This window comes from Lygodium microphyllum, unplaced genomic scaffold (genome assembly GCF_053477565.2).
Source record: "Lygodium microphyllum isolate KBCC unplaced genomic scaffold, Lygodium_microphyllum_v1.1.10 scaffold_106, whole genome shotgun sequence".
NCBI classification, from domain to species: Eukaryota; Viridiplantae; Streptophyta; class Polypodiopsida; order Schizaeales; family Lygodiaceae; genus Lygodium; species Lygodium microphyllum.
The window spans coordinates 233,787-259,634 of record NW_028229589.1 but is presented as its reverse complement, the minus strand read 5'-3'; the positions used below and the strand labels follow the sequence as shown (position 1 = coordinate 259,634).

The following is a 25,848-nucleotide window of genomic DNA, read 5'->3' as shown; positions in this document are numbered from 1 at the left end:
TATAAGGTTCCCAATCCCTAAAGACTATAAATCTAGCCCACGTGTGCTTAGATACAAGTGCAAAGTTAATATAAGACTTGCTCATTATTATTTCTTACTCCGTAACACTTTTCTAGTGGGGGCATTCTTGGCCTATAGATATGGCTAGGATGAGAGCACAAAGATTATCTTAACTATATAAAGTTAGGTGCTAAACTAACTGCTTGATTCAAAAAGCTAAGGAAAACATATGAAAATGACCCCTAACAAATAAAAACAAGCAAAGCTACAAGTCCTAATCTAAGAGGTACATCATATATTAAGGTTAAATTGATCTCATCTTTTAAGATGCCAAATTGGAGTGCGCCATACCACACTACACTACATATTAAAGTGTTGAAGCATATCTTTGAGCACCTGGCATGCTCCACAACTTTTGTCAAAGTTGGATACATGTGGGAAGCAAGCTTCTCATGTACACTTCATTTATAATGGGCTTAAAGTTGAATGAATGTGCAAGTATAATCCTCCACAGATATGAAGCTAGCTCACAACACAAGCCATGAGTTTGAACACTTAAGATACTCTCATAATAAGCTTGTGAGGTAAAGGAGCTAGTAGTAGAGGTGATGCCCAGCAAGTAACAAAATACACTCTGCTCCAATTTACTGATAGTTGTGCAAAAGCAATGGGTTTCTTAAAGCCACTTAAAGCTATGATGCATATTCTAATGTATTACATAAGAGCTTGATATGGGTTAGAATGATTAAGCGATTCGTGTCTTTTTTTATATTGAAATTTGTATACCTTAAAACAATGTATCCTTGAGTGTCATTCTATTCGCCCGTCATTCCTTTTTTGTGGACCCTCCATTTATAACTAAGTCTACTTGATAAAAAAAATCAAAAAGCACCAATTTTCTTCTAATTTGTGCATCATATGATGTATATAGTTGGGGAAATTGTAATCACTTGGGGAAAACCAACATTGGTGACTCTAACATGTCAACTAGATCTTCCTCATGATCAAGGCTTTAACAAGATTCTAAAAATGTGCCAACCCTTCATTTAGTTTTACCATCGCTCCCAAGAGTAACTTCCTTATGCAAAAAGTGGAACAAAGATCTAATTATGGATCAATTTAGAGAACTTGTTCCACAACAAAAGAGTTGCCCTCTCTCTTGAAAAGGCACACACGATGATAGGTACTTAGTAATGATGATTTTTTTCTTCTATCATGATTACCATCCCAACTAGCATCCTTCAAGGTTCAAGAATTTATATGAATTTGGGTCAAATTCTTTGATCCAAGTTTCAATTTGAAAGACCATGTAAGATTCACAATGATTCTTTCAAGACAAAAGAAACTCTACCTCCTTCATTTGACTTCTAGCGGCCAACCTTCCTCTAGCTTAATAGCAAAACATGTTCCCATGATACTACATGCCGTTGTTCAAAAAGAGAAACTCAGCCTCCTTGCTTTGACTTCTAGTGGCCAACCTTCCTCAAGCTCGATAGCAAAACAGGTTCCTATGATACTTCATGCAATTGTTTACTCTTCACAGAAGATCACAACAATTATCATATTAACTTCCTCAAATTTGTTCCACTTGCTCTATTGAAGCAATAGAAACATGCCATGTACACAAGCATGAAAGAAAACATAGACTTTGCGATTTATCCTATCATGCTATTCTCTTTTTGTTTGGCATTTTGATTTAATGAAATAGAACCAAGTCGCGACCTCTCCACTGGTATATTCCACCTTTGCACTCTCATTTTTACAATAATTATATACTTCTACGTAGTGATACATTTAACACTTCGCAATAACGGATGCAGCCCTAGGAATCATGGTTTGTGCCATAGCTTCCCACCTTAACATTTCATAATAAATCATGCACATTAATCCATGCAAACGACCTTCATCACTAATTATCATATTCCAATTCCTTGATGAAAGGGCATTAGTACTTAATATTTTACTGCTTAGTAGATACAAACCTATGGCCCCCTTTTAAGTGACATGTTCAATGAACCCACAGAAAGGACATCCGAGCTTTCCTTGTCAATCATGGTGTAAAAGCAAACGTAGCATCTATTCATAGAATTGAAGTTTAAGTTCCACTTAACTAGCAAGATAGTACCCGCTTGACCACAGCTCCCAGACTCTCAACAGCATCCATAACCCTAATCAATGTGCCCTATTTAACCTCTTGCAAGGCAAGACCAGGTTTGCACATAGCATACCATCTGTTGCTTCCCCAAATAATCTCCTTACATTTTGTGACACTATTAAATGTCTTATTTAGAGCTTGCTCATCTTATTACAATTCAAAGTCATCATCCCTTTAGTGACTGCATCTCTACTTCACCTTGCAGCATGAGGGAGTGCTGCCCCTTATGAATATATCACACTCCCTGATTTACCTACTCCATATTATCCTCGTCCATTTTAGTATCATTGTTCTCTATATTGTTAAGAAGTCTGTTGTTGAGGGGGATTTTCTTGTGGTTTCTGGTCAAGCTCCAATTTATCAGGGCATTCTCAAGCTAAGTGCCTAATTTTGTGCATATCTCTATATAGCCACCAGTGGGAAAATGTTGCAAATCTGACCTCGGGCCAGTTCAAGCCCATTTTGCATCAAACAATCCCAGAACAGAAGGTGATTCTCCACATCTGTCCCACAGAAAGCATGCTTTCTTATCAGTATGCAGAAGACCCCCATATAAAACCCTCCCAAGTACCTCAACAATGGCTCCAACCTCTCCATTTGAGCCATCAGGAAGTGCTGTAAATGACACCACATAGAGCACTCAGCAATCAGGCATAAAATTTGCAGATTAAGGAAACTTGTATACAAAAATCCCCTTATGGCAAACTGAGCTTTGAAGCACACTCACCTCTGCTATCGCACATCCAAAATGGTAAAATAATATCTATGGATGCATGGATGGGCTCTAGGAGCCCTAGCACACTACGCATTCAACGGAAAATCAATGGGAATAATGTTTTCATTTTAGTGGACAGCATTAGTAGCCACAGTTTTGTAAATAGATCAGCCATGCATAGGCTGCAATGCTTTCCCATTGAATTACAGCACCCCATTGAAGTACAAGTGGCGAATGGTTTTAAGGAAATCAACAGGAAAATATGCTCTAAGGTGCCCCTATGCTCGGCTGAAAATTATGTGGCATCAGTCAGTTTGATTGCAGTATAAATGGGCCCCATTGATGTTGTCTTGGGCCATGATTGGTTGAAACACTCGGAGCAAGCTTGTTATGGACTTCTCTCAGCTATATATGTAGTTTGTCATGCACAGGCAGCATGGTTGAGGAGGCTTGTGTCATATGTAGGTTGTTAACCACTTTTCAAGCTCTTATCCCATTCAGGATCCTGACCATGAGCCCGCCATCGTGCCGTTGCTGCCCTTCGTCCCTGCTCGAACTGCCGCCGCACCAGTCCTCCCCTCCCCCCGCCTCCGCCAGTCCCCCCCCGCCGCCCTGCACTAGGCATCCTCCCTCCCATTCGACAAAACCCCCCCCCTCCCCCCCCCAATTCGACAGCTCCTCTCCCTCCCGTTCTCCCACCTCCTGTTTCACCAGTCCTCCCCTTCCCTCTCACCAAGCCTCCCCCCCCGCCCTGTGGCCGCTTGCTCGTCCACCACCTGGCCTGCACCCCCCCCCCCCCCCCCATCCCTATCCGCTCCGTCTAACGTGCCACCCTCTATCGTGCCATCCCCGACTGCTCGCCCCCGCCCTAACAGCTCGCACCCGCCCCGTCTGGCTGCTGCCAGTGTGCCCCTCTGCCTGCCCATCGTCCTAGGACACACCTCCCCCATCCGCTGCCAGCGTAACCCGATATCCGCGGCGTCCAACACCTCCCCCACTGCCAAAACAGCAAAAACCCCCCCCCAACCCCCCCCCCCCCCCCAAAAAAAAAACCCCCTCTTGTTGCTCCCTCCATCTGCAGCAACTTCCCCCTTCAAGCAGCACCGCAACGTGACTAGTAGCTTTTCAGCGCAATGGAAACCTCTGGTGAGATGCCGGCGTACTCAGCGAGTGCCCCCCCCAGTCAAACACAACCTTGTGCGTCCTCCTCTCTTAGGAGCAGCTCCTAGCCATCCGGGCTAAAGAGCTAGAGCTAAAGGAAACAGTGATTTATGGTCAGGTAGTAGGACATTCCCCAGCCAAGGCCCAGCTTCGAGATTGGCTTCACTCCACGCTACGCATCAGCACTGCGCAGATCGTGGAAGCAATTCTAATGGGCCAAGGGATCTTCATGGTTCGGCTAAGCTTGGCAGACATAGCTCGGGAGTTACTTGCCAGCTCACCCTATGCGTCCACGAAGGGGGTTATCTACATGGTCCCTTGGTACAGTGGCTTCACTGTGGAGGCTTTGCATTCCACAACAGGTTTCTTCAGCACCCGGTCACCCTTCTCTTTCCCGGCCTGGTGATAGAGTATTGCCAGTTGGTGGAAGATTTTGGATGGCTCTTCGGCACGGTCCTTCCTACGTCCTTCGCGTATGCAGTGACTGCCGCAGAAGTCCCCAAGGTACAGGTGGCAATGAAAGAGGTTAAGAATATCCCACACTTCCTAGAGATTGAGGCAGGAGGACACTCCTTTAGGCAGTAGGTCATTGTGACGAGGCAGTCAGGGTAGTGCCTGCGTCGCCATGACTTTGGGCACCTGGCAGCAGAGTGTACGCACTTCGGTGCTAGGGTGGCTCCGCCGATAAGCCCACAGGTGGATGCGGATCGTTTCATACGAGTACAGAGACGACAGAGAGGGAGACGGCGGGGGGAGCGACACAGAGAGCAGGTGGGCGAGCGCCCCCCCCTCGGTAGAGCACTCCACAACCCCCCGCCCATCCCACCCAACAGGATTGCAGCCCCCCACATCCACCACCCACGCCACAAACTGCCTCACTTGAGTTCCCACACCCACCCACCTCTACATCTCATACCCCCCCCCCCCCCCCCCACTGACCCTGGCCCATAGCCCCCCCTTTCTAGGGCCACCACTCCCCCCATACACCCACCATGTATCCTTGTCCATTCCACCATCCCTCGATCCTCTTCCCCCCCACCACTTTCCGTACCGAGCACCCCCCCCCTGATCCACACCCGGTTCAAGTGGTCCCACCCGCCCACAGAACGTGATGAGCCACACACACCTACTTTCTCCTCGCACCAGCAGTCCTCCCCCTCCCATATATCCACCAGCTCATCTGCCCCTGCCGCCCATCACATCTTCCCGAGACAGGCACAATTGTTGCCACAGGAGTTCTTCCGCAGTGGCCCATGGTCCGACTTGAGAGTTGCGGAGAGCGGAGAGTTCCCACTACCTCTAGATGTGGTGATATTCATGGTTCGTAAGTCAAGGAGGGGCAAGGTCAATCTACTAGCACCACCAAATGGATCAAACTACGTCTTTTTTCTTCAGTCCTCTCACTTAGGGGAGTGGACAACTACACAGATAGAGGAGTTGAAGAGTCAGGTGGCGGATCACATCTCCCAGTGGCTGGGAGATGAAGGATTAGCATTATTTGCATAGCAGTGGCCTGGGTGCATGATGGACATTAACTAGTGGGCTGGTATCGAGGTCCCACACTTGAGCATTATCTTTCAAGCCCCTCCACAATGGAGAGCTCCGAGGGACGTGATCGAGTGGCCCCTAGCACAAGTGGCCCGTTTCTACCAGTGTACCGAGTCACGACTCTCAACATGACTGATAGATGCATTGATAGTACTACCTGGAGCATCTATCATCCCTATAGTCCAGCTGAGGGCCTCCATGGGGGACTGGAGTTCGCCATCCAGACCGGCGGCAAAGCATACTTGCACACCTCACAATTTCTCCTCCTCATCAATAGCCTCTACACTGAATAGATGCCTATTCGATCAGTCACAGGATTCCCCATGAGTTTACACCTAGCATCCTGGAATGTGAATAGCCTCCACTACAGTGGGGCATGTGGTTATAGGAAGTTGATTGTTCGGCAAGAGCTGTAGCCTGCCCTGGCTGGACGGATCGACATCCTGCTTCTATAGGAGCACAAGCTCACCCCCATTCGATGCCTGGAGAGACCCTCCCTTCCACAGGAGGGAGAGATCGTTGGACTTCTCTTGGGGATACAGGCGACTAGGTAGAGTTCTGCTAGAGCGGTTGGACAGGTTTTATGTGGGAGAGTGGGAAGTCTCTTGTGGAGGCTAGATTGAGCAGTTGAAAGGCACCACGTTGTCCGATCACTATCCGGTTCTCCTGACACTTGACCCCCCAGCATCCGCCCTAGACACATAATCTTGTCGGATCCCTGACTCGATCTATGGGAGGGAGGAGGTGACGAGACGGATAGAGCAGATTTGGACCAGAGAGTAGGGCAGGAGGGACCGGATAGCAAAGGAGGTTGTAGAGGTCCTAGCCGAGTCAAGTAGAATCTGCCAAGAGGCAGTCATACAGGCCAGGCAACAGAGCTGGGAGGAGGAGAGAGCACTCCGACGGGACCTTGCAGCCATGCAGAGATTGTTACAGGCGACACAAGGGGAGTTTGGCATGGATACCTTTGTGGCTAGAGATCTGGCCGTTGATGGATCTTGCAAAATCAGAGAATTCACAAGTGGCTCCATGCACGTGAATCCCTTGATATTCGTTGAACTCCATCCGTGGACCTATTCTGCGCATGCCACGTTGTCAAGCTCGCCATGACAGATGTACGAAACATGTGGTTTATGCGGGGGATAAGCAGAAAGTGTCAGAACTTTTTGAGGGATGGTTTGCCCTTGCAAGTCCTGTCGATACCTGTGAGCAACACACCAGCCGCTCGGAGTTCTCTTTCCAAACCTCAACAACCTTTCGGGCGTAGAAGGGGGACATGATATGCAGGGATTTTTTCCAGATGCACCAGCCTCGCACCGCAGGAGAGCAGATACACAGCCTTTGGGATCAGTATGGGAGGACTCGTTCTAGCCTAGATGAGGTGATGGAGATTGCCATCAACTACTACACGCACCTCTTCCAGCAAGAGAGAGCCTCAGCTAGAGGACAGAGATGTAGACAGCAGGTCTGGGATCACATCTTGTCCCTCGTCACAGACGAGATCGAACGCTCCCTCCTAGCCCCCTTCACAGAGAAGGAACCAGAGAAGGCTTTCCATACACAGGATGGGCAGAAATACCCGAGGGAGGATGGCCTCTCTAAGGCCTTCTTCACTACCTACTGGGAAGTGGTGAAGGACGCCTTTCAAGAGATTTTCACCGCAGGAGAGATGCCACGGAATCTTGGCAGGCCTTATCAGTCCTCTCCCCAAAGGGGGAGACCGGATGGAGCTTTCCCATGGAGACTAATCACCTTATTGTCAGTGGTCTATAAGGCACTGGCAAAGATGATTGGTAGGTGACTACACCCTGTGCTTCCAAATATCATCCATGACACTCATACAGGCTTTGTCCAAGATATGAGCATCCTAGACAATGTATTTATCTTCTTTGAGGCGACAGAGTGGGCTCAACACAATGGGCAGAGACTGGTTATACTACTCTTGGATTTCGATAAAGTTTATGATAGGGTGGACTGGGATTTTCTAGAGGGCACCGTGGTGAGGTTGGGATTCCCCTAGGCGTGGATTAGTGGGGTCTCGGCCCTGTACAAATCGGCCACCAGCAAGTTTTTCATAGGCGGAAGACGAGGGGAGGAGTTTTGGCTCGAGAGATCAGTTCAACAGGGTTGCCCCTTGGCCCCATACCTGTTTCTACTCTTCACAGAGGCGATGTCTCACTTCCTCAGGTCACGTGTGAGTGGATTACACGGCCTCCGACTTCCAGTAAGAGAGGAGACTAAGTTGTTAGACTCAGAGTACGCAGATGGTACAACCCTCTACATAGAGAACGATGAGTTGATGCTGGAGAGAGTGAGGCTCGCCCTTGACGTATTCTGCTCTGCAGCGGGAGCGAAGATCAACTAGCGAAAGTCAGTTTGTTTCCTCACAGACCCGGACTCTAGCACAGAGTGGGGAATCCACCTGGGTTTTAGATGGTGAGCAGAGGGCAAACCCTCCAGTACCTAGGGTTCCAGGTGGAACTCCGCATCACTCCTGCCCAGCATTTTCTTCCTGTCCTTGATTCTATTCAGAGGAAACTAACCTATTGGAGTACGATCCGCCTCTCACTAGCCGGCGAACGAGCCCTAGTGGTTAACCAGATCCTCCTACAACGGCCTGGTACATCGCCTCATGTTGGTGCTTCTCCTCATCATGTGTAGTGTAGCTTCGCCGCCTAGTGCAGAATTTCCTTTAATCAGAGTCTGATGGTTCCAGGGACTCTAGGGCCAAGGTGGCGTGGGCAACCATCATACGACATAGGTCAGAGGGAGGGCTTGGGATCATAGGCCTAGAGTATCAAAGTATGGCCCTCTTGGGCAAGCTAGTTATCTGCGGTCTCACACCAGGCGGGCAGACCTGGAAGGTCTTATTGCAGGAGGGCCTCCAGGACTGTAGACCGAGGCTTGGCGGTGTGAGTGGAGGCCGTCCCTAAGATGGATCTTCACATCAGCCCAAATCACCCCCCCTCCCAAATCACCTTTCCTTCGCAGCTTACTCCGCATGTGACAGGGCCTCCGTAAGGCCCTAATCTAGAGTCCCCAAAGCTGCCAGGAGGAGATACACCGTCAGCCGGTGATCTGGAACCCCGAGGTCAAAGATCGAGAAGGGGCACAAATAGGTGCGCGCCCCCACATCCAGTGGGTTGGGTAGGAGGCCAGCCCAGCTCGTAGCATCAGGACATGGCAGGAGGTGTATAGGATGGTGGACGAGGAGGTGTTGCAACGAGTATCAAGCTGCCAGAGAGGAGTGGAGTTAAGAAGAAGGAAGATAAACGCAACAATATCTTCGAAGTGGCTTGCTCCCCCGATACGAGAGCCTATAGAGCCTGGGGAGGTATGGGCAGCTAGGTTTTCACCAGCAAGCATCCACCCTTCACGTCGCAAGTAGAGTGGGTGATGTCTCGCACGGGACTTTCTTCACCGTTCAGGAAGGGGGTCGTCTGGCCCTTGACAGAGGGCAGCAGGATGAGGGGATTTCCGCCCTTTCGTGGAGGATTCAGGTGGTGGGCCTTCAGGGAAAGATATGGCGACTAAATCCCTATGGCTTTTGGAAGGAACTCAGGGAGTGGCGCCTTTGGATCTGGGAGGGCAAACCACTTGATGAGTTGGAGTGGGATCCAGGAGAGTGGCTATGGTTGGCCTCTGCGGTCGCCAAGAAGCCACCCCGGTTCCTAGAGTACACTGCCAGGATTGGCAGACATATACTGATGCAAGAGGATATAGACTGGGCGCCATCATGTAGTAGGTACCGGGCGGAGCACAGCATCACGGAGCCCTTCCAACGGACCTTCTGGCGCCGCCTATGGGATAGCTGGAGGCCAAGGAGGATGTCGTATTTCTTATGGATGGTGGCACATGGAGGCTTGGCGGTTGAAAGTTGGCTTGCCCAGATGCAGAAGAAAGGAGGTTGTAAGCGCTGCACACAACATCCTCTAAAAACCCCAAAGCACTGCCTTTGGTTATGTGAGGAGGCGCAGCTCATGTGGAGAGGAGCATGCCACATCCTTCGCCATATAGCACCCAGCCTAGGATGTATCTCATGGGAAGCTTTCTGTTGGCAGGTAGTAAGCCATGGCCATCACCTTCTGTATGAGACCGGGATGCAGGACACGATATTCATTATCGAGGCAGGGTCGTGCCCAGTGGTCGGTTTGGAGGCTCTACCCATCCGCCAAGTACTAGAGCCCACAACAGACCACTCGGAGGTATGGGAGATCATAGGGACTCTTACTGGATGGCATATCTAGAAGGCGCGGTGTTAGGAGGCTTTTGGTGGAGAGACTTTCAACACGTGCGACCTTAGCAGAGCTTTGGACCTCCATCATCCACTCCCTTCGTGGCCGATGGGATCAAGTGCAGGGCGAGTCTAGGGCTTGTCAAGAGCTCTGAGGTCACTTCATGCGCACTTGGGGCAGCCAAGGTCTGTTCTTCGTGATGCAAGCAGGCAGCCCCAACTGGCGATATCCCCCCCCCCCCCCATGGCTTCTTGCCCGCATCCCCCCTAGACCGCCTTGAGAGGCTTGTATACATGATGTATTGGTGACTTCGCATCAGCTCCAGCTAGTCTGTTGAGCATAAGCACTCTGTTGTAATCAGTTTTTTGAGTAATATAATCAGCCACATTTTACTTGCAAAAAAAAAGGATCGTGGCCATGAAGTGTAGATACACACCAGTGGCAGAAAATGAAGGATAACTCTATTGGTTGAGAAGGCTTTGTCATATGTAGTTGTTAACCACTTTTTAAGCTCTTATCCCATTCAGGATCCTGGCCATGAAGTGTAGATACACACCAGTGGCAGAAAATGAAGGATAACTCCATTGGTTAGGACAAGATAGTCTACTTAAGAGATTTGTCTATTGAGCATGAAATGGAAGATATTCTTCCTACTGCTTAGCAGATGTGTTGGAAGACACGTTGCAGGAAGCACATAGAGGGAATCACAGGAGACCATTTCAATGCCAATACCACAGCCTGAAAACTGTTGCAATCACAATTTTGGTGGCCCACACTATTCAAGGACATGACTTGTTTGATAAAGCACTGTGATGAATGTCAATACACAGAGGTGCCAATGCAATCCTATTGGAAATCCTCTAAACCTCTTAGACCATCAAAGAGTATGTAGATAAGAGAAAGTGTTAATTTATTTGCTTGTGGGAAGTCCGCACAAAGGCAATGAGCTTGTAAAGCCCAACCTCATGTGTACCTATCCAAAGGACATAACCTATACTAGAGTCCTCAATGGTAACATCTTGAGTGAAGACCATATGCATACGGAGCTGTGTCAAACTGTGGGAAAAAAGCCAGTCCACACCCCTTACTAATCACCTTGCCATGTCTGCCAATTTATACAGAGTTCTAATTTGCCAAACAACACAAAGTCCTGGTTTCCAATTTCTTCAAAAAAGCTATTTTAGGTGGTGTAGCTCATATATAAGTACCATAAAATCCAATTCAATACTGTCAATTGGTGTCACTAAAGGAATCTTGCATTCTGTGCAGCATAGAATTGACTGTAACAACATAAAATATTGAATCTATAGGCAAGTTCCTATTAACAACTGAAAAGACTCTGATACTGAGATTGCTCTCAAATTTCCTTGTGCTTCAAGATAGCATCAAGTATGTGATGTAAAAAAGTGCCAACAAGGAGATCATGCACACATTAGAAACAAATAATGTACATGATGATGCAAATGAAACAACATAACCCATGTCATGAGAAACCCTGGTGTACTGAGGATAAAATTCACAGTAGTTAGCCTGCCAATCTCCCCAAAAAGAGAAAACTTCAAAACTATAGATAAACCCAGGGTTTGATCAGAACCATTTGGCACTTGGAAGTAACATTAATGTGAACAGTAAGAGATGAACAAAACCTAGAACTGTCTACTAGGTTGGAACAATAATTGGTTTGTGAAAATTTCCACCACAAGGCTATCCATGCCATGAAAGATTCTTTCTTCTAAGTAGTTATATGTATATGCATTCTGTATACACATGCTGAACAGCAGCAACTCACAGATTTTGTACGATCGGAGCATTTTGTCTGCCAAGTTCTCATGATTCATCGGAGTATTTTTATCTATATATGCAGCACGACTGCTATCATAATCACATCTGCATTGTGTTGTCAATTGCATCATCTGAAAAACATGCATCTTCATCATTGCTCCAAGTCACTGAGGCTCCCACCTGAAGATGCTCTTCTTGCCTCACATAACCATATGAGTTTAACCTGCTTAAAGGTTTCTTGTAAATGACATATGCATTTCACTTGGAAGCATTCATTGTGCAAGTCAGATAAAAAGAATGTTGTATAAAAATTCCCAAATCTTCCCTTCCAGTTGTACACAAAAATGCATTAAAGTTGAACTATATGCAACACATGGCATAACACATCCTACTACTTACCTCAGTTCAAGCAGAGATCTGGAGGAGCTGGTCTCCTGGATCACATCATCTAAGGGCTGAGGTTCAGAATTGGAGGTCTGATAAGTTAAGAATTCGTTAAAGGAGATCAATCTTTTTGAATCTGAAGGCAGGTTAGCATTTTCTAGCTCCATGACCTACCAGCACACCTCAATTAGTAAGAGTGCATAAACCATGTACATACAGCACACAAAACATTGAATAACCAGTACAAAGTCTTAATAATTGATTATATTAGTAGAATGATTACAACTAATGTACGACATTGTATACTACACAAATAAAGCAGTTAGCTTAAAGAGAAGAACACATATCCAACATAGAGAAACCAATACCAAGTCCCAACCTCACAGAAGCCTAGAATGCAGAGCAAGAACTGAGACTGCTGTGTATCAGCTACTTTTGAGCCACTACATTCGTCCAAGAGTCATCACAGTAGACCATCAAAATCCATGATGTGCCCAGCAGACATAGATACTTCTGTTGGTACCATTAGGATCCTCGTCAGACTGAGATTGAAGTATTCCCATCTATAACGTGTAAAACTCTTATCCTTTGACTAAACTAGCCTCCTTTTGAAACATATTCTCACATAGATTTACAAATCATCCTCACAAACATGGAAAAAAAAATCTCAATGACATCTGCTACTAGGTGTATATGCACCTTTCACCAGTCACTTTTTGCCCTCTTGCATGGGAGGGGATTTCTCTCTATGTGACCACCCACTTTGAGTGTCCATCATATGCCTTAGGCTTTCTACCTTTCATTCTACTCTTGCATTAGTGCAGCTACACTGACGCGCAAACTGTAACTATTGCTCTTTTTATGTGCACAACCCTCCTGAAACCAGCCTTCCTGTTTACAGACAGATGGTGGAACCCAAAATAATTGGTTACAGCAAGCAATTTAAGTATAAAATCAATAACAAAATTCTAATCTCTCATATGGTATCAGAACTCGGGTTGGTGGACTTGGGCATCACTAGAACCTCAACGGGGTGGGGGTGGGGATGGTGTTGGACATGCAATCCACACTTCCTAGAGAAAACCGACTCAACATCAACACAGTAGCAATGTGTTGGGATTGGGTTTGAATCCTAGACCAATAGAAGAGGATTTCCATAATTGGATAGACCCAAGGTCATCCATCACCTTAAAGTTTTAGGAGCTAGATGGCTAGTCCAATTTGTGGAATCTTCCAATTAAGCACGTCCTAGCATGTGTACAAAATAGGATGTGTGACCTCCTCAGAGTTGTAGGACTCCCCTGCTAGTTTCAGATAGAAAACAGTGGCAAAGAAGAGAAGAAGGAAGTGAATGGAAAGGAAGCCTACAAGAAAAAAAGAGAAGAGTAGAAAGAGAAGGAAAAGGAGCAGGGCCCCACATGCAGTAGTGGCCACTAACAGGATCGAATCTGTGTCATGAGATTCAAGGGAGTCTCCCAACATCACCTTGATAAACGAGTATAAGTGAGGAGTAGAAGGAAAAGGAAAAGGAGCAGATCCCCACGTGCAGTAGCAGCCATCGGAAGGATCAAATCTGCATCATGAGAATTCAAGGGAGTCTCCCTACATCACGTTCTGAAAAAATGATATGGCAAACCCAAAAAAAGTAAAATGTATGGCAACACACATAATAAAATCTATAAAATGTTGAATGAGAATGTAGATGATGTTAAGAAATACCCTAACACAAAAACATAAACAAAAACCATACGACAAAGCACAGACTAATAAAACAACACAATCAGGGTTAGGGTAACTCAGAGACAATGAACACAATGAATAAATGAAGTGATATAACTACTGAATAATACGATGCTCATGTAGCAAACACACTATGCAATGAATGGATATTGAACCTCGAACTCGTATATCTCAAGGATCAGGGCAGGGGTAATGAGGTGGAGAGTGTGTCATACTCTGAACGGATCCCAAATCGCAACAAGGCAGCCTCCGGATGTCAAACACTAGCAAACGTAGAAGTGAGAAGTTGGATCTGATGCAGATAGCAGTGAGGAGAGAGAAAGACTAAAAATGCAGGCAGGACAGCCTACAGGAGAGAGAAAAACTAAAAACGTAGGCAGCAAGTGAGAGAAAGACTAAAAACGCAGACAGGACAGCTTGCAAGAAAGAGAAAGACTGAAAACGTAGGCAGCATGACTGTGATGACATGGCAGGCTGTACGGCACCACGTCTACACAAGAACAACAATCGCCTGACTGAAATCAGCTCCAAACTCCATGAAGAGAGCTAGAAATCAGGCGCCACAACTGATGAAGATAGCAATGGAAAACATCGGTTCAAATGTCCTCCGCGAAGGGGTGTGGGCAGCAAGCTGAAACACCTGAAATCTGCAAAAAAGAGATTGAGGGAAGAGTGGAGGACTGGTTGCCAATTTATAGAAAATTAGGGTTCTAGATCCTCTCCCACTTGACTCTCTCGATCCGCTCCCCGTTTTAGGGTTTTGGCTAAAATAAGCCTAAAATAAGCATGTTTTGGGGCTGTTTAAGTGACTAAGTGCATTTCTTAGCACAACACCCCCTTTCAAGCCCAAAATAGAGCTAGAAAAGTAGGCCAGCCTAAATTTTGATTTACCCCAAGGTATCCCACTCCAAAGTAGCCAAGGCATCAGACAAAGGCTGCACATCGGCTACCCAGTGGCCTACCAAGACTACAGAGGCGATGATTATCTTACCAAGGGAGCCCAAGTGATTACCCCAGAGAGACCAGGACATCGGACCAAGGGTGCACGTCGGCTGCCCAAGGGCCTACCAAGTCCTACAAAGGCGGGACAATGGACTATGTTGGCTGTGTTGTGGTTTTTTTTTTTTTTTTTGAAAAGTGTTTTGAAAATAAATAAGGAATATAGGGGAAGAGGCCAATTAAGTGACAAATAGGAAAGGATAAAGAGAGTTTTAAACCCAGTTCTGACACTTTGAACAAAAGTGCAACATGCACAGAAGGACAATGAGCCCCTATGGGTCTAGCTTTAGTAGCAGGAGGAGGAGCTTTAAGAGAAATGGTAGTGCCTCCAAGCCTATTGTGAGGACTTCTTAGATCTGACATACTCGTTCTAGGACCAGTTCAAGAGAGTGGCAAGAGATTCCATATTCCTTCATCGAAGATTGGTTGTGCTCACACCCATCTAGAGAATGGAATGCTTATCAATTAGGATGCCTTGTAGGACTTCTAGACTAGCTTTGAGACAATTGTGGGATGATTGGGAAGTTGTAGCCTAAAAATTTTAGGATACCTTGAAAGATCACTGCTCCTAGTTGCCACCCCAACCACAAACAAAAAATAATTTGGATATTGATGCCCAATTCCACCATCCAATTCACCCTAAAAATTCGTGCCATAGCTATTACTAACCCCGACACCACCACACCCTTCTCTTTAGGTCCTACAATCTCTCCCTCCATCACTGGCTCAACAATTGTTGACCCTCAGACAAACAAGGTGGAAAATCTAGAAATTCTAAAGCAAAAGATAAGGCCAATGCAAAAGCAGAATGGAGGATGAAGGCACATCAAGAAAAATTAAACAAGGTGACGATTAAGAAGAAGCATCCAATTCCAAGGATAGACCAATTACTTGATCATCTTCAAGGTGTAAAGATCTTCTAAAAAATCGATTTAAGATGACGTTATCGCATTGTATTGTCACCTACCAAATCACTACTATTTCAAACATCAATAGAGTTTCTTCGCATTGAAATCAGCCAAAGACATATCAAACTCCAAGACCATGTGCTAACAAAAATTCTTGACATGCCGGATACAATGACTTTAGTTAAACAGCTATAACAATTTCCCGGCTATTTAAACTCGGTTAATTCCCCTACACCAAATATTGTTCATTATTCAAAGGACCTTTACCCTTTACTTCATTAAGAAAATTTTATTTGGAACTAGCAAGCCAATCCCTCACACTGACTAGAATAAGTACCTAAGAATGATAAAAGTATGTGTGTGTGCCAATCATGTGGTGAATAATATATGTAGAGGCAAAAAAGATGATGGTGGGGTTAGCAAGACAAGCAAAGCAAGCAAGCAAGATTAGGAAAACTGCCTTTTAGAAAAATTGCCATGTGTTATGCCACGAATATGGTGGATCCTAGAGTCGACCACTCCAAAAGACCAAAGAGGAATAAATACGCATAGATGCATGTTTACATGAATAGAATGCCAATACATGGGGTAATGCAAAGGGAGATGCAAGATGACATGCTCATGCAATATGCTATGCAACGATGCCACTTGGACAGTGCTCTCGTACGAGAATTGTTCACTTTTCCAAGTGCCCTTTTACAATCATGTCATCCTGACAATGCGAATGAAGTTACAAATGTCCATAATACAATACAAAAGAATAAACGAATGTAATGTCTAAAAAATGTAAGCATCATCATTGTCACTAGCAAGAGTAGAAGCCGTCCCCTCTCAAACTGGAAGGGAAAGCAAGAGGGAAGTACCCTCTCCCCGTCAAGCTGAAGAAGTAGGGGAGAGTGTACCCAAGCTGATCCTGGGTAGCAGGTACTGAAGGACTGGCCGGTTGACCACTTTGGTGAAAATTTCTGCAAAATTATCTAATGAATGCACAAACTCTAGGTGAATAGTGCCTAGCTCAATCTGCTCTCTGGAAAAGTGAATGTGGACTCTCACATGCCGTGTCCGTGGTGTGATGATCAAATTGCCCGCAAGAGCAATGGCACTCTGGTTGTCGCAGTAGACAACTGTGGGAGAGTCACATGGTAAATGAAGTGCCGACACTAGACTCCTCAGATAGATGGCCTCGGTGGTGCCATCAAAGAGAGCCCGGTACTCGACCTCCACAGTGGAAGGCGCTACCGTCTCCTACTTACGGCTGGACCAAGAAATGGGAGCCGTGGCCATGGTAAAGAGGTAGCCGCCATGGAATGTCGGCGGGTATCAAGATCTCCTGCCCAATCAGAATCAATGTACCTCTACAAACATAAACCAGAACCATATGTCAGGTCGTAAGAATAAGTACACCACAAATAACGCAACACACGAAGACATGCAATCCAATGTGACATCCTAGGTGCTGTGAAATACTGACTGAGTATACTAAGTAAGCTAAATCTGGCCTAGTGTGAATTAACCAAAGAAGTTTTCCTACAACAGAGCAATAGGTATGTACATGTGTCGCTCTACAACTCCATTCTGAGAGGGGAAGTTAGTAGAGGTAAGATGGCGAGAAATGCCATGGTGCTGTAGAAACTCGAAGAACTCTTTGGAGATAAACTCATCACCGCTATCACACCTCATGCAACCGACACGACGACCAATCTGGTTATGAACCAATAGCACCCAAGCAGAAAAGTAGCATCGGATTTATGCTCGAGGAAGTATACCCACAAGTATCTAGAATGATCATCCACTATAAAAAAGAAGTACACTGCGCCATTCAAGGCAGCAGTGGATGTCGGCCCACAAAGATCAACATGAAACAATCTAAGAGACGCCTCAGCTCTATGAGAGGACTGCTGAGGAAATGGGGTACAGTGTTGCTTCCCAAGCTGACAAGCTTTACAGACATCTCAAGCGAACTTCAGGCGTGAAACGCCCTCAACCAGCTCACGGCATGACAACTCATAAAGTGAGTCATAACCAAGATGCCCTAAGCGAAAATGCCAAAGACGCTCATTGTTCGTAGGCTCCCGAGAGATGCTAAGGCCTGGAAGCTATGGAACACGGAACCCTCAACAGTCGGCTCGGTCAGAAAGTGTGTCATGTAGTACAGGCCATTAGGCTGTGCCTCACCACAAGCAATTACTAAATTAGTCAAAGAGTCGAGCATCTCGACTGTGGTCACTATAAAGAAAACAGCTCGCCCCAACTAGCAAAGCTGCTAAATTAACAAGTTTACCCTATACATTGTCCAGCATAGCCAAATCTGGACCCTTATTATCAGTGGCAAAACTGACACAACCTTGTGCCTGAATCTTGACCGAGGAGTTGTTTCCTACACGTACCCGCCCGGCTGCAAGGGCTCGGGTACGGAAGATGTCCTCTATAGGAGTCATGTGATGTGTAGCTCCACTGTCCACAATCCAAACAGGAGCTGAAGTACTTGGCTGTGTCGAGTGGGCCTCTGCAGTAACCGCGTCGGGAGGCAACTCACAGATATGGACGAGACTCGCATTGGATGTCTCTATGGAGATGATATGGGCCTTTGTAGACCAATCAGACAAGCTCTCTGGGGTTGAGAACGTTGTCGACTGAGATGGCTGTGCGGTGGCAGTGTGAGTTTGACCTTTAAACTGTCCCTTGCTATCACCCTGCCTCCCCTGCAAGGGATTGCCCGACTGAGGGGCAAGGGTCTGAGACTTAGGTTTTGGTGTTGTGCCTCTTGCCTTTGATCAGCACTCGTCATCAAAATAGCCATCCTTTTGATAATGTTGACAATACCTATTCTTTTTAGCTACATTCTGCCACCCAAGTTTGAGAGATTGGGATGTTCCTTGTGATTTTGCTTTTGATTTTGTTTTTTATTTTGATTTTGATTTTGAGTAGAGGTTTGGTTTTGTTTTCCCTTCCCTTGTTGCCCTTTCTGAGAATGAGCAACAAGAGGTCCCTCTGAAGGGAAATTCATATGAAACTGATCGAACAACCGTGTGTAACATAACAACTAACACTTAAATTCATAGAATGTAGGCATGGTAGGTTTTGAAATTATGCCTTCCACAAAATTATTTCCTAGGAAGTTTGTTTAGGAACAATGTGACCTGATCGTCAGAGGACTTAGAAGTCCCCGTAGTGGAGAATTCAAAGTCAGGAGACGCCGAAACTCAGTCAACTTGACTTTCAAGTCATCTCGATCAGTGATTTTGAAAAGCTGAAGCTTATGGTCAAGATTAATACAACGGGTCCTATCCCGAGCCGCATAGCGGTCACTCAAATGTGTCCATCGCTTTGATGCTAAGTCAAAATGCTGAAGCTGAGAATGAAACTCAAGCATTAAGCCCTGCATCAGCTCAACAATAGCGGAGGCATTCCTAGCCTTCCATGAGCGGACAACCTCGTATTGAACAATTGTAGGATCAGGTTGGGGTTCCAACCCGTGCACAAGATCCCATAGGTTCTGGGAGTCAAGAACATGTCTCATCAAGTTCGACCAAGTAGTAAAATTTGACCTGTTAAAACGAGTCTTGTCATTAAATGCAGCCTGAGCTAGAACCATGAGGTGTCGAGTAGGTAGGGTAAGATGAATACGGGGGATAAGATTGTGAAGGGTAAGATGGTGGAGGTGGATGTGTCTGATAAGAAGAAAGAAAAAGAGGGGGGGGGGGAGGGAGAAGATGGGTAGGCAGAAGTAGGTTGTGAGTGTCCAATGAGTGCCGATTGAGGCGGAGGCACTGGAACATGAATGTTTTATTGGCCCAGAGCATGTTGTGGGATTTGTTGCAGATGGAGAGCCTGCAAATAGGGCAGCAGGTGCTATTATTCAGGGATATTATCCACATATCACTGTTTCATATTGTATGGCTCATTGGTTGAACAACCTACTAAAGGATATTGGTAACCTGTCATGGATTGCACCTGTCATAGAGTAAGGAGCTAAAATGGTTAGCTTTGTTTTGAATCACCAATTTCTTCGCCATCACTTTTCTTTGCGGTCGAAGAAGACACTTTTAAAATACTCTGATACCAGACTTGCCTTTAACTTCTTGATGCTAGGCACGTTAAGAGAATGCAGTGGTGCCTTGAGGCAGTTATTTCTTAGTGATGAGTTTACCTCATCAACATTGGCAGATACTCCTACAGGTATCTTATGCTTGGAGAAAGCAAATAACTCCACTTTTTGGGATGATGTAAAGCTGATAGATGCTATGGTATCACCCATTGTACATTTATTGAGGGTTATGGATGCTATGCAACCTTGCATTGGCAAGGTATATGAGGCTATGGACAGGCTGAATGAAAAGTTGCAGGAGTTGGCACCAAATGATGAGGCGTATGACGAAATACACCATTTAGTTGTGACGAGGTGGAACTCCTATAGCTCACCCATGCATGCAGCTGCATTTGTTGTGGATCCTGAGTTCTAGGGCAAGGGTCAGGAGAATGATAGTGAGGTTATGGATGCATGGAGACTTATATTGTCTCGTCTAGTGCCTGATCATGGCACTAGACGAAAGATCAGAGATTAGCTTTTATGTTATAGGACCTTTCGGGGTTCTTTTGGTTGTGGGGATGAACAGGAGGATCGCTGTAAGATTGGGGCAGCTTTGTGGTGGGAGGACTATGGTTCGGATGGTCCTGAGTTGCAGCAACTAGCCATCCGTATTTTGAGTCAGTCAGTTAGCTACTCTTGTTTGAAGCAATTGTGGAGTACCTACGCTTACATTGCTTCAAAGAAGAGGAACCGTCTTGGTATGGAGAGGGCAAATTTGAGGATGATATGTAACAGTATGACAACAAAGCCTGATCCATTCACAGAGTAGGAGATGCAGCAAGAAGAGGAGACACATGCTGATGTTGAGGGAGATGCAGCAATTCATGGTACACATGATGATGAGGCTGGCACTTCAGGAGTGACTAGAGCAGCCTCAGATCATGATCATGATCTTTGATTTAGCTTACTTATCACGAGTCTCATGATACATGACACATTTACATTATATATGATATTATGATCATTGATGATACTGTGACACTTGGGTTGTTGACTGTTGTGCCATGTCGATATTATATTTGTACTTGAGTCTTGCAGTCTTGCAGTTGCCCTTTGGGCTATTTTGGCATGCCGCATTTTGCTTTAGTCTAGAGATTAGACTTTATATTTGCAGTCTTTTTTGGGGCAATGAGCATGTTCTTTCAAAGATTAGACTTCAATTTCATATTTGTAATCTTTTAAGTTTTTTGGCAATGATACCATAGGCATGTTCTTTTAGCTTAGACTTTTAAGTTTAGTTCATTGTTCATTGTTTTATCATTTATGATTTTTGGCATATGTATTATGGATTTTATTGTTTATAATTGAATAGCTTATCTCTTGAGCCTTGTAAGTTGCAATTCAATTTCTAATGAGTAGTTTTAGAATAATGCATGATATCTTAAAGTTAAAACTTAAAATGATTTGTCCTTGTGGATTATATACCTTGGTTTTAAGTTTTAACACTCCAGAGTCCACATGGATTATGAGTGAAATATTAATTTTTTTTCATGAATTTTGATTTTTTAAATGCCGTTCTCGTTCCCACGTCCCCGTTCCCTAGGTTTGGCGTTCCCGTCTCTGTCCTCGTCCCCGTTCCCCGTTCCCGTTCCCCGTTTCATGTTTCTATGCTTAGATGAATTGGTCAAAGCCATGCGGGATCTTCAATTGAAGGTTGCAAAATTGGATGAAAACGAACAAGAGGAAAGGGGATGGACAGCAACCCCTAAGCCAGGAAAAAGATGTATGTGGTGTGATAGTTAGCAGCATGAGAGAAAGGATTGTGCTGCCTATCAGGAGGCCTTGGTACGACAGCTCATCTTTTGGAAAGATGGCAAGATCCATGCACAGGAAACGAGATTGCCTCTTGCTTTGAATTTTGAAAAGAGAGGTATGCAGAAGTTGTTGAAAGACTTGGCTGTCCGAAATGCTTATGCGGCAGTACATGCTTCTACTTTTGGTCTACAATTGGATAGAATGCATAATCAAGTGATGGTTGGTCCAAAGGCTGAAATATGGACACATGATTTACATGCAGCTGAAAAGAGAAAGGTCACTGATAGTGAAATAACTCATGCAGGGCAAGACATTCGTGGCATAATTGGTTGGGAATCACCGGTAGATGCATATTCAGTGTATGCATATTTAGCAAAAGTACAAAACACGGATGTACTTGTGGAAGAAAAACGAAAGAGAGATGAAGATATTGCAAAAAGAGTGACAAGAAGTGTGGATCGACTTAAAGCTACAAATCAGCCATCTCCCAAGCATATTATGGAAGAGGTCAGTCAGGAGCAAAAACAGGATAACAAACAAGAGGGCAAAAAGAAGGGCAAGCAGCGAGGATATAAATTGCAATCTGACATTGAGACAGCTATAGATCTTAAGAAGGTTCTTGAATAACAGATCTTAAACAATCACGTGGAGTTCACCTTGGGAGAGGTGCTTGGCATCGCCAAGCGAGAATTTCATGACGAGATCATTGATATAATTAAGAGGAATCATCAGTTTCTTGGTGATACCACTAGTGCATCGCTGCAATTTGAAGAGCAAACTAGCTTGTTGGATATTCGGGCTGAATATGAGCATGAAATACGTATTGGATTATCTATGTAGGATACTATTAATCAGTGGATAGAATGTCGAAAAGAGAAGAAAGTGGCTGAAAATGCATTGTCTTGTAGCAATATGCATGGTGGAGTAAGGCAAATGCAATAATATGGGGAAGAGACTCTAAGATTTATTCCTCGAAGTCACTACACAAGAAATCATTGGGCTAGGGCTACCACTGAAACGGTAGCGAAAATAGAGAAACGTGAAACTCCTTGTGTTGCTTTACTTGACCATGGGTCTGAGAAAAATGTCATTGAGTGTGGATTGTATGAAAATGGTGCATGGCCTGTAGACACTAATCATGGTTGGCGTATGAGGGCTGCAAATAATTCTTCGAGAGAGCTTTATGCTGCATGTCCTAATGTAAAAGTGACAATTAGTGATGTACAAGAAGAGCAACACTTCTTTGTGTAAGATAATTCCTCATATACATGATTTTGGGACAGCCCTATATTACAAGAGTGCGTATGGAAACAAAGGTGCTTGATGATGGTTCTGCTTATACAAGAGTCAGAAGCAAGGATGGGAGGAAAGTAGTCCAATTTCTTACTGTTTGTGTTAATCATCCTAGAAATCGTGATACGCTTCGAGAGTCTCCTTTGGCTCCAAATACAAGGGAATTCAAAGACTTGGATTTTCATTAAGCACTGTTGTAATGCGAGGCTACAATAGTGCTGTTCAGAGGATGTACTCGCCCCTTAATGAAATGAAGCATGTATTTACTATTGGTTATTCTCAGTTTACAGCAAACAATTCATGTTGGTTTACGCCTATGGAAGCTATGTGCAAGGCTGAACGCATATCTATGAAACGCGCTACTAAGGAACTAAGAGCATTGGGATTGATAGCTGAAAATGAAAGCATTTCACACATCTTTTATGGGCTGAATATTAATGACACTATGGCTGAAATTTCAGCAACTATACATGCAAAAAATGAGGCTGAAAACAGAGTGTTGTCAGTATGTTCTTTGGATATGTATGATGTTATAGCATTGTTTGCTCAATCGGGAAGGATTACAATGGGCTGAAGCACTTGTGGAGACAAAGTATAAGATAGTTGACAAAAATGTGAAACCAATTGCTTTGCCACTTCCACTAGAGAGTGAGGGTTTGTATGAAAAAGTGTCAAGGCAGCCAAGCTTTCGAGATCCTAAAGATATAGGTCATCAGTTTACATCTGAAACATTACAGAAATTGAAAGTTGGTGCAAAACGGTTTCTTTTTCCTGCTGAGAGATGGATGCTCATGATGCATACAGTTTATTGCAGACCATTATGTGGATTATGAGAGGATTTTGACACGTCTAGAACAGGTGCATTTAACTCTTTCTGGACAAAAGTCTGTCTTTGGAGTTGAAGAGATTTTGGCTGTTGGGCATATGTGTGGGCCCTATGGGCGAAGACCATCACCAACAAAAAATAGATGGGATTGATAGAATGCAAGATGTATGCACGAATGTATCAGAGGTGCGTAGATTCTTGGGAGCATGTGTGTTCTATTTGATATGGATTCCTCACTTTGCACATGTAGCCGATACTCTATATCAACTTCTAAGGAAAGGTCAGAGATTTCATTCGAAAAGGAAGCATCAGAAAGCAATGAAGAAATTGAAGCAACTCTTAAAATATGCTCCTACATTAAGAAAAGCTGACTATTCACATGGAAAGCCTATCATTATTACTGTGGATACGAGCCCAATCGGGATTGGATGGGCAATTGGGCAAAATAATGAGGAAGGGCAAAGATATGCAATTCGCTTTGGTGCTAAAGTATTGACTGAATGACAGAGAAGGTATCCACAGGTTAAAAGAGAATTATGAGGAATTGTGACAGCACTTAAATGTGATAAGGAGTATTTTATGGATGCTCATGTAGTCATTGAGACTGATTGTTTGCTGGTATTGCGTATGATTACTAGTTGTGCTACCCGGGACATTGCTATGCCCTGGTGGATTGCATACATTAAATCTTTAAACCCTAAATATCAGCATATTGCAGGAAGAGCTAACCCAGTGGCAGACATGTTATCTTGAGCACGCTATGAGAATGGAGATGGGATGATGGATGAGAAGGAAGAAGATGACTTTCTTGCGGCTGAAAATGATGTTGCAAGAGTGAATTTAGCAATGCAAGGTGTTGCTAAAGCATTAACAGAAGCTTTGACAACAAAGAGAATACACTTTAGATGTTTTGCATCTTGTGTAGAAGTGTTTCTGGAAGACAAATATATAGGAGAGTGGCTCAGAATCGGTCAATACCTCAGTACATTAACAAAGATAGATGAATGGTCAGATGAGGAGTTTAAGAAGATCAAGAGGAAAGCCTATGGGTTTTTTTTAAAAGATGGATACTTATGGAAACATGCTAAAAAGAAACAGGGTATACCATTGCGAGTTTTGGGTGACAGAGCTTCACAAGTAAATGTTATCCAAGAATTTCATGAAAGCTTGTGGGCTGGCCATAGAGGTGTTTGGGGTACTTTTGCAAAGATCAAAGAAAGATATTGGTGGCAGGGAATGTATAAGGATGTTGCTCACTTTGTGGAAACATGTACAACATGTCAAATGTATTCATCTGTGAGACATCGGGATGGATCGCAGCCCACATATCCATTGTCTCTTCATTTTAAATGGGTGGTGGATTTGGTCACAATGCCTACAGGTCTTTGGCAAATGAGGTATCTGGTGCTTTCTCGTGAAAACTTCACTAATCAAGTGGAAGGCAGATCTTTACGTACTAAGACAACAAATGTTGTTTGTACTTTTCTCTTAGAAGAGATTTTTTGTCGATATGACTGTTTGGAAAAAATTACTGCATGTAGAGGTGAACTGGATGCAGATGAAGCTCATGATTTCTTTGCACGGTTGGGGATAAAGCTTGCTTTAACTTCATCCTATAACCCTAAAGGAAATAGAAAAAGTAAAAGAGGTCATCCACCTATTGTGAAGGCATTGGCAAAAGCATGTGGAGAGAAGGTAAAAGAGTGGCCACGATTGCTCCCTTATGCTTTGTGGGCTGACAAAACAACTCATAGTGCTATTACAGGATATATGTCTGCAAAATTGATGTATGGTCAAAAACCTATCATGCCAATAGAAGAGATAACAGTTACATGGAGTGTGCTACCTTGGAAGGAGGAGTTGAATCGAGAGGAGTTATTGGCCTTACGCATTAGACAATTGGAAAGAAATTTAGAAGACATAGAGACAGTAATTGCAAAGTTAAGGGCAGCAAGGATATAGAACAACAAACGGTTTGACAAAAGACATAGACTGAGACCAAGAACCATACAAGATGGGGATTGGGTATTGGTTTATGATAGCAGTTTAGACAACCAGCATAGTGCCATGCGTAAAGTTTCCAAAAGATGGTTTGGACTCTATGTGGTAAAACAGATGTTTGATAATGCTACTTATGCATTAAATGAACTGGATGGGACAGTCATAAAACTTCTGGTAGCAGGGAAAAGAATCAAATTATTCAAGAGACGAGAATCTACTACCTATGAGTTGCCAGAATTGGAAAAAAATGGTGGCC

The 25,848-nt window shown here is 44.5% G+C and overlaps 1 protein-coding gene across 1 annotated transcript in view; it reads right to left on the bottom strand.

Annotated features, from left to right (window-relative positions):
* Positions 1-11,263: 11,263 nt before the first annotated feature.
* Positions 11,264-25,848, bottom strand: part of LOC148008632 (agamous-like MADS-box protein AGL11) — a 74,045-nt gene continuing 59,460 nt past the window's right edge. Inside the window, exons 7-8 of the mRNA XM_087674143.1 lie at positions 11,996-12,150; positions 11,264-11,819 (exon numbers count right to left, since the gene is read on the bottom strand). Of these exons, the coding sequence (XP_087530269.1) occupies positions 11,696-11,819; positions 11,996-12,150 (279 nt within the window). The 3' untranslated portion in view covers positions 11,264-11,695. The remainder of the gene's footprint in view (positions 11,820-11,995; positions 12,151-25,848) is intronic.